The sequence below is a fragment of the Gopherus evgoodei genome, chromosome 7 (genome assembly GCF_007399415.2).
Source record: "Gopherus evgoodei ecotype Sinaloan lineage chromosome 7, rGopEvg1_v1.p, whole genome shotgun sequence".
NCBI classification, from domain to species: domain Eukaryota; kingdom Metazoa; phylum Chordata; order Testudines; family Testudinidae; genus Gopherus; species Gopherus evgoodei.
This window is the reverse complement of record NC_044328.1, coordinates 15738838-15748622: the sequence shown is the minus strand read 5'-3', so window position 1 is coordinate 15748622 and position 9785 is coordinate 15738838. Positions and strand designations below refer to the sequence as shown.

Sequence of the window (9785 nt, the reverse complement as noted above, 5' to 3'; positions counted from 1 at the left end):
TTTACACTGTGGTAAATTGACTAAAAGCCTCTTTAACATTTCCTCATTTAGAGATCTCTCCTGATCAGTGGTGATTTATATGAACAAAGGACTTGTGTTTCATGGTGTTTGCTATTCTTTTGCTTAATACATATGAGAATTGGCTCAAGTACATTCATTCTTTCATGAATTCATACCAAATGCTCGATGCTAAATTATGCATTGCCATGTTTTGCAATCTTATCCTTTTTCACTGTTCCAGTGTCTTGCAGAACACAGAAATCAGTGTTGTAGGCCTGAAATATTCTGGCCCCTCACATGTTTGTCTTAAAGGTCACCTGCAAAGAAAAAAAAAGTGGACATGACATTTTTTGTTTCTTTTTGATGTATAATGGAGGCCTGACATGGTTTTTTTCTAGAGAAGAAAACAATGTTTTTCCTTACTTTTTTTTTAATCTTAGAAATACCAGGAATATATATATTGAGAGAGCCTGATTTTGCATTTTAGGCAGTTGTTTATACCTGTTCAAAAAGTGTGCAAAATACAATTAAAACATGATGGATAGGTTTTATACCCACTCTGTAAAGTCATAATATGACGTGGAAAACACTAGAGAATCAGGCCTATTGTCTTCCCTTTTCTTTTCAAAGGTCTCTTTGGAGGACCACAGTACTGAATTTTTAGCTTTCTATGCCTTCATTGAATGGATAGTGATATTGGCCCTGATTCAGGAAAGCACTTAAATATACGCTTAAATCTATTCCTAGTCAAGAGCAACCCCAGTGATTTCAATGGGAGTTAAGTATGTGCTTATGTGCATTCCTCAATCTGGCCCACTGGTTCTAAGAAAGATCTTTTGTCCTATCTTTGTTAGGTGTGTTGAGTTAAATAACAAAGACCATCTTAAACAGTTTTAAAATCCCTTCCTCTTTGTTACTCATATTTCATTTCTTTGGTTCAGTTGTCCATAGAATCTTCCAGAAAAATTAACGGTAGCTGAATTTCTAATCTTAAAACAAAAAAACAAAACAAAATAAATCCATTTCAGGCCCTCTTGATACAACATAAGGATGCAATCCCCCCTTCCCCTTTTTGTCATTTACAGGTCACATTTAATTAGACTTCCTTACCTTCCCATCAGATTCTCATCCCATTCCATTTTACTCTACATTTCAGACACATCCTGTCAGTTTGTATTCTAACATATTTGTTGCTTAGTGTTTTCCTTCATTCTTTCATTCTTAAGAAAACTACAAACCACAAAATTCTGATTTCTGATGCTCCTTTTAGAGCATGCTATTCTTTCCCATGAGAAAAACCTTCAGGAAAGGATAAGTAAGCCCTGGAAACTCTAAAAGGTGCACCCCAGTGGCAGCTACAGGGAACCCAATGGAACTAAATTACTAATGGTTTATGCCAAGTTTGGAATCAAATTGATCACAATAGTAGAGGAAAGGATACACCCCTTAACGTAGAAATCGGCAGTTGTACTTTCTGGTGTTTTTCCTTACCTAAAATCAAATCTACTATAAACTCTATGACTAATTCCTAATTAAACAGCAATTCAATTTTAAATCCACAATTCATTTCCATTATTTGTTCCTATTTTATACACCACTGTGCTTCAGTAGTTAAAATCTCCCATTATGACCTCTTTGGCCTTCCGATAGCCAATCATGAACATCCAATCATTTCATCTGTCAGTCATGGGCACTATAGAAAGTTCACACTTTGAATCATCTCTAGTCTCAATCCATGGCTTTGTATCATTACCAGGTTCTCAGAAATCCTGTATTTCATGGACTAATACTTACCTGCACTAAAAAATTGTACCTCTTGTTTTCCATGATGTTTAAAAAAAATGGAGTTCAGAAAGTTGACTTTTCTAAATTAAAAAAGGTAAATAAATCCAAAATTAGGTCTATTTTGCATAAATTCCAAAATACAAAAGGACAAAATATAGTGTATCAAAAACTCACCTGTGTGATCAATACTATAGTGTTGTAGTTTATTAATTAAAATGCAGCAAGATGGACTAAAGTGTAAAACAGGTTCTAAAAAATAGCCTTTATCATTGAAGTCTGGGCTAAAAATCCTCATGAATAACAAACTTAAAGCTATTTTTAAAAACTTTTTAAGTACAAAAGACAGGCAAGTGACTAATCCATGGCACAAGTAAGCAGCTAGTAAAATATAATTTATAAATAGCACCTAATAGCAACTTTTGGAAAACGTACTGAGGCTACTGTTTCTGTGTTTCTGGCCCATTTATGCCCAGATTTATCCTATAAACCAGTTTACCCTATTAGAGTAATAGATTTTTATAATCATGTTTGTATGTAATCTTTTCCATCAATAACGTAGTGTTTTATTTCTATTGGTAACTTTTCATTTATGATGAAACAAATGAAATAAATAGCTCTTTTGACAGGTTTCAGAGTAGCAACCGTGTTAGTCTGTAGCCGCAAAAAGAACAGGAGTGCTTGTGGCACCTTAGAGACTAACAAATGTATTTGAGCATAAGCTTTTGTGGCAGTTACATACCTTCATAAAAATTCAAAATTTCTCTAATTTTCTATTCAAAAAGTTGCTGCATGTCTTTTCCTCCTTTTGGCCAAGCCTCATACGCAATATGCTTTCTTTTAGCTTCTTTATGCCATTTGTACATTTATCTCTGTGCAACACTGATTTCAAAGCACTCCCTAGAAATGTCTACTCTTTTTGTAAGTACACATTGTTGTTAGATGGAACTCATCCCATCTGTATAGGATTCATCTGTTTCCTTGCTTGAAAAGAATATGCTCAGTGAAGTGTGGATTGCTTTCTTTTTCCTCACAGTTTCAACGATGTATACATCACAAATTAAAATGTCACTACATCATCTAGAATTCTTGGTTTTCCTTTATTCTCTTTACAATTTTCACATTCTTTCCTTGTCCACAACAGACTTTATTACAGCTTTTTTACAATATTTGTAATAACTTCTATTCCATTGTGCTATTTAAGTTCTTGTGTTATGCCGATTACCATAATATCTAATACTCCTCCCTCAAAGGGGCTGGCAGTTGTGGTGGGGGAGTAAACATTGTTAGTAGCATCATTAACTTCCAAGCTGATTTATGTCAGGAAATCCATCAGGTCCTGAAGAGAACATTCTGCAGAGAAGTTGCTTTTCAGTTTCACCCCAATCAAATGTTTGCTTTATCCAAAACTATAGATACTGCAGTGGTCCCACTAAGTGACTTTTGTAAGCTCTCAGGTAAGGAGTATCTTGTAAAGTGGCACAGCTCTTTCCCCCTTCCACTCTTTCAACCCAGTTTTTGACACATTTCCACCTTCCCCCAGGACATTACTGGGCTACTGCAATTGATTCCATATACGTATGGTGCTCTCATTCTAGTTCCTGATGAATATGGGTCCACATAAGGCAAACAGATGAAAAACCACCTGTGTAATTTGGCAATAACTATGCAGGACTGATATAGCAGTTGCAGATGGATGTTGCAGGGCAGGATCTGAATTCGATCTTGTTGGTGTTGATCCAGAACTTTCAAGATGTACTAATTTATGTCTTGAGTTCTCCCTGCCAGTAAGATTTTTATTTGACTTGCCTAAAATTTATCAAGTTATTGCACTGATTTCATAATGCCTCATTACTGGCCCTAGTCAGGATCCATGTAAACCTGATACCTGTTTGAGGGACAGAGCAGCTCCTTCTTGGTGCCTTAAGGTAGAGTGGAGGTGTCATTGAGTACTGCTGCCTATGGCAAGAATCCAGCTTGTACTGGTCATCCAGTCTCACAGCCAAACTGATATTTTTGCTGCAAATATAGTATCAAAGGGTAGCACAATTCCACAGTTGCGCTTGTGAGAGCAGAAAAATTTCTGCATGTGTAATTAGATATGTATGTAATGATAGCCAGTTCTGCTGCTATTTAAACAGATAGAAGAACGTTTAAGTTATGGCCCTTTAATCAAACTAGAGTGCAAGCACTTTAAGGGGAAGGACCGTGTTTTTGAAGATCTTTATATGGCATGTAACATAGTGAGGCCCAGATCTAGATTGATGCCTCTGGATGCTACTGGAATACAAATAATAAAATAACAGACAGGAAAAGGTTCCATGATGATTGGGGAGCCCCTTTTATTGGAGACTGGTCAAAATGTGACACTTAGATGATTCCATGGCAGTTGGGAACAGTTGTGGGTTGGTGGAGGAAGAGAACCATTTTCAAGATTTCAGACTGGAAGAAGAGCAACTATCACCAGTGCCTTGCAAATTGGAAGATATGGACCATGGACCATGTTGATGGATCGGATGTGGACACATTTTGTATCCACACAGGGCTCTAACTATCACTGAAGTAGCTTGTCCTCGTGTTTTGTAACCAGGGGTAGGAACTTTTTTCTTCTTTCCATTGCTAGACAAGAAAGGGACTAAAACACGTTTTCCCAAGATAGTTTCCCAAAAGCTAGGATACTGAATTCATTTATTAGTGAGTGCATTTTAAGAACTCTGGATGGTTGGAAACCAGGACACCACCATCATTCTCTAGCCATTTTCAAGAGCTGTTCAGTCTACATCAGCCCAGCCTCCAGACAGCATTTGCAAAGGCAATGCCCAGTGGGCTCTCTCAGACCTGCTCAAGGGCGGATGCAAAGGCTAGAAGGACAAAGGACCACTGAGAAAATAGCATTTTGGCCCTTCTCTAGCGCCTGTGCAAAGTGTGCCGAAAGTAACTGCCTGGGTGTAATAAACATGGCAGAGAGTGAACTGCAGGGGTTGGTAGCGGTGCATAGTCTTGAGCGGGGAGGGGGTCCTGGGAGTGAAGGGCAGAGATGGGCAGCTGCAGGGTGTAATATGCTAATTCCTTGGCATGTCAGTGACCTGCAAAGGGGGCGCGGGACGGCTGTAGGGGGGGAGGGGGGAAGGCTGGCGCTATCCTAGAGCCACCCCTGCTATGTCGGAACCTCCTCCGTTCCGCCGGCCAGTCATCCTCTTCAGCAGGGGTCTGCAGAAACAGCCCGAAGGATGCCGAGTCTCCCTCGGGCTGCATGTTTGGCAAAAGCTGCTGGGGACCCTCAGCAGCCGCAGGCAGCTTCTGCAAACAACCCCCGTCTCCCGCCGTCAGCGCAGCTCCAGCCTCTGCTTTGCCCCGTACCCCCTTGCAGCCCCCTCCGGGTTGCACAACACTGCCAGCAGCAGCAAACAGGCCAGCCCCAGAGCACGCGGCCCCACTTGCGGACGTCACGCGCAAACGCATTCCTCCTTCCCACGCCCCTCCTACCGGCGGTGTTATGACGTCACCGCGCAGGGCGCCGTGCCCTGTGACGCGAGGGGTAAGGATCTCCTCGCTCCTCCAATCCGGGTGGACTGGAAGGGAAGCGGCCGTGGGTTTCTCCGCCCGGCTGGGGCGGGAAGTGAGACCCGGATGAGGCGGCAGCTGGCTGCTGCTGTGTGAGGCGGAGCGCAGAGGAGCCGCGCGGGTGTCTCGGGCGGAGGCTGCGCCTCCCCCGCCTCTTTCCCAGCCCCTCCGCACCTGCCCCAGCTCCATGCCCACAAGATGGAGGCGGCGGCGCTGGTGTGAGGGGGGAGCCCGTGCCCAGGTGCGTGCCTGGCGGGCGTTGAGGCGGAGATGCTGCTGGTCTATGTGATCCTGATCTCGGCGCTGGCCGGTTCCTGCATCACGCTGCTGCTCCAGCTGCTGCTGCTTTACAGGAGGAAGCCGGAACCCCCCGCGGTGGCCAGAGCCTCCGGCGGCCTCTTCTACGCCAGGGTCCTGCCTGACCACAGCCTCAGGGACTATTTCCACGGCTCAGACCCGGCGGGCAGCCATCCGCCCCAGGAGCCTGCCCCTGCCGCCGCCTCCGCTACTGCCCCCTCCCCTGGCGCCGCCAAGCCTCAGGCTGAGCCCGCCGCCAAGCAGCAGCAAGAGCCCTCTGCGTCCCCCGTCTCCCGAGAGGAGACCTGCTACTTCCTCAATGCCATCTGCCTCTTCCTCTTCAGGGAGCTCAGGGACACCTCCCTGGTCAGGCACTGGGTCACCAAGAAGATCAAGGTGGAGTTCGAGGAGCTGCTGCAGACCAAGATGACGGGCAAGGTGCTGGAGGGGCTCAGCCTCAGGGATGTGTCGCTGGGCGACGTGGTGCCCCTCTTCAAATCCATCAAGCTCATCCGGCCAGTGATCTGCAGTGACGAGGGCTGCCCCGAGGAACTGAGCTTCGAGGTGGACCTGGAGTATAATGGTGGTTTCCACCTAGCCATCGATGCAGACCTGGTCTTTGGCAAGTCGGCGTATCTCTTCGTCAAGATCTCCCGGGTGATGGGGAAGCTGAGACTGGTCTTCACCCGCTTGCCCTTCACGCACTGGTCCTTTTCTTTCATGGATGATCCTGTGATCGGCTTTGAGGTGAAATCCCAGTTTGAGGGGAGGCCCATGCCCCAGCTCACTTCTATCATCGTCAACCAGTTCAAGAAGGTCATCAAGCGCAAGCACACCTTACCCAATTATAAAATCAGGTAAGGTGCCATATGCCCCTCTTCCCTGTAGTTACCTTGGCGCAGTCTGCATTCAAATGCCTGTCTTGTACTCACAGATAGGGAAAAGTTTTTATTGGCACTTTTTCAGACATATGACAATGGCACTTGTATAGTATCTTTCATCTTGTGATCTCAAAGCACGTTGTAAAGGTGAGTTTGTGTTGCTTTAATTGTTTTACAGATGAAGAACATGAAGCACACAGTGTGGCCCAGGATCAGATAGTAAATTAATGATAGAACAGGTGACAGAACCAGGTATCCCAACTACTAGTCCATTGCCTTATCCACTTGCTCCATGCTACCTCTTTGGAATGTTGAAGGATGGTCTTCTGGCTAAAGCACAGGATGCAGCTGTTGGAATATGTTGCCTTTGTTTCAGGGTCTGCTACTGACTGTGCGACCATGGGCAAGTTACTTGGCTTCACTTTTCCTATTTTAAAAAATAGGGGCAGTAATTCTCACATGAGGCAGAGACTAATTCACTCACTGTAAAGTGCTTTAATATTCTAAAAGGCACTGTAAAAGTGCAAAATATTATCTTTTATTCCCCAGTTCATTGCTGCTTCCGCCTGCTCCTCCAGCTGCCCTTGGCCAAGTCTAAGAGTTATATGGGGACTATTGCTTGCTACTCAAGCTGTCATCGTGAATTTTCTAGTGTCAACTTCCTTTATTGTAGTAAAGGAGTGTGAAGAGCACTTTCTGTCTGTTTTATACACAGTGCTGTTTTGCATATAATGGGATGTCCAGTGATATATCTGTAGTGGAAGAATCCAAGTGATCAGTTACGTACCAGTCTTAGGGAACACATTTGTCCTTTTATTCACCTGTATGTTCTTCTATAGTTTGCATGATTACTTGCTAAATATTAATGTGACCCTGTTTACTTGGTTCCTCAGTACTAAGACCAATGTAAAGTTCCTTTCAGGGGAAGCCACACAAAGGGATCTCTGAAGAGGTCCATCTGAATCCTAATGTATATTTAACTTTTATGTTGAGGAGATGGCTTTAAAAGCCTTTCCTGTCTATTTTTTGTTACAAATTATGCTAAGCTTGAATGGCTATATATGTGCATGTGTGGAAAATGGTCTGGAACTTGGAAAATCCACAAAAGCAGGGCAGGTAAGAAACTTCTCAGGGTAAATGCCGTATCAGAATCTTAATTCTCTTAACAAGTTAGAGGCTTTATGGTTGTGAATATAACTTACAAAGTCTGACTCAAGTCTAAACCAATGTGGTTGGGTCTTCCTGAGTCTTCAGACAGACACCTCCAGTACTTCAGCTGTTGTTCATAACATTCCCACAGTGCAGCAAAATGAAAACTGACTGGAAGCTTGTCAGCTTCAAGGGCTATTATTCAGAACATTGTGGACAGCCGTGAAATTCACAAGAATCAGGTCAGTTGCATACAGTTGCAGTTTGGGAAAGGAACTTAAGCTAATAGTTGTGGAAAAGGACCTAAAACAGAGACTTTAAACTGTGATTTGAGGATTCCAGTAACTCGGAGGTTAGGGTTTATTTCAGCAGTGGGTGGGTGAGGTTCTGTGGCCTGCAGCTTGCAGGTCAGACTAGATGATCATGATGGTGGTCCTTTCTGACCTTACTCTCTGAAGGCTAGGGCAGTAAGGCCCCCACTGACTTCAACAACCACTTGCAGCAAAGTGGGGAGGGACGGAGAGAACATTCTCCTCCCTTCTTTCCAGTTGCCAGGGTATCTATGTGTAGATCAGTGATGGCTCACTCCCCTCTTCAAGCAGTTGTGGAAGGGGTCTTGCATCTCACTTGGGAGATGTCCCTGGATAGTGGAGACTCCTCTCCTCATTCAGTCCAAGATATTAGATGTCATGGGAAATTTTTCAAATCCTGTGCATGAGAGCTACTGGGTTAGGATTGTGAGTGCGGATGAGAGAGAAAGAAAGAAAGTGATAAGTTAAGAAAGAGGAATATATCGTAGTGGAGGGGAGATGGACTTTGAAAAGAGAATTCTGAGTGACAGAAAATACCGGGCAGAGGTAGAACACAAAATTTAGGGCTTGACTACACTTGTGAGTTACAGCGCAATAACGGAGCCCTGAGTGCACTGGCTCACTACTTGTCCACACTAGCAAGGCACCTAGAGCACTCTGACTCCATGGCTACAGCGCTGCTGGTACTCCACCTCAGCGAGTGGAATAATGTTTGCTTTGCCCCCTCCCCCCCCCCCCGGAGCTCCGCGGCTCCAGTGTGGATGAGGTATCGCATTACTGCGCCGATCAGCCTCCAGAAATGTTCCATAATCCCCTTAAGTCAAGTGACCACTCTTCTCATTCTTTTGAACTCCCTGTAGGAATGTGGATATGCCGTTTGAAAGCTCCATTTCTGGCAGCTGGATGCTTATCTGCGCATCAGATCAGATAAAAGTTCTCTGAGACAGATTAATGTGGAATGTTATGGGGGGGGGCATGAACTTTAAAGACAGCATGCCGACATGCTCTCAGCCCCCCAAAAACCCACTCTCTTCCCCCCCACATACACACAACATGCTCCCTGTCACACTCCACCCCCTCCCCCCCATTTGTAAAGCACATTTCAGTCACTTGCATGCTGGGATAACTGCCCATAATGCAACGCTCCCAATGCCACTGCAAATATGGCCATGCCAGTGCGCTTGAAGCTGTCAGTGTGGACAGACCACAGCACTTTCCCTACTGCGGTCTCTGAAGGCTGGTTTAACTCTCAGCGCTCTACATCTGCCAGTGTAGCCATGCCCTCAGTAAGAAAGAGATATGAGTGTGGAGAAGGGGTGGGGGAGAGAAGGTAACTGAAAGAAATGCAGGAAAGATATGGCATTATATGTTACAGGAAAGAAGAGTATGAATTCCAAGGAAAGAGAGTCTAAGAAATTTTGGAACCTAATTTAAAAAAAATAAAATCCAATAAAATATTAAAAACGAAATAGTTATTCCCTTAAATAGCAGGGAGTTTGGCTTTGAAAGCATCATGGTAGCTTAGCTATTTTTCACCCTGGCTTGAAGACTTAGTACACAGGCTAGTAGGTGTTGGGTAACAAAATATCCACTCCCGTATATGACTGTTTTCTCAAGAAATCTGAATGTGCTTTATGGATATTGAAACTTAAAACTTAGAGCACAATCTGTGTGTATAGTGTTGACCCCCATATACAGAGGGTGAAACCTGAAGCACAAACGTTTTCCCAAGGTAGCACGATGTCAATGGCACGATGACAGGGGCCCAGGAGTTCTAATACTGTTCTCAACTCTAAACCAC

The 9785-nt window shown here is 44.1% G+C and overlaps 1 protein-coding gene across 2 annotated transcripts in view; it reads left to right on the top strand.

The window, feature by feature from the left end:
• The first annotated feature begins 5422 nt into the window (after positions 1–5422).
• PDZD8 (PDZ domain containing 8) overlaps positions 5423–9785 on the top strand; it is a 131438-nt gene continuing 127075 nt past the window's right edge. For both annotated transcript variants that reach the window (XM_030568327.1, XM_030568326.1), the window contains exon 1: positions 5423–6500. In XM_030568327.1, the coding sequence (XP_030424187.1) occupies positions 5617–6500 (884 nt within the window). In that variant the 5' untranslated portion in view covers positions 5423–5616. The remainder of the gene's footprint in view (positions 6501–9785) is intronic.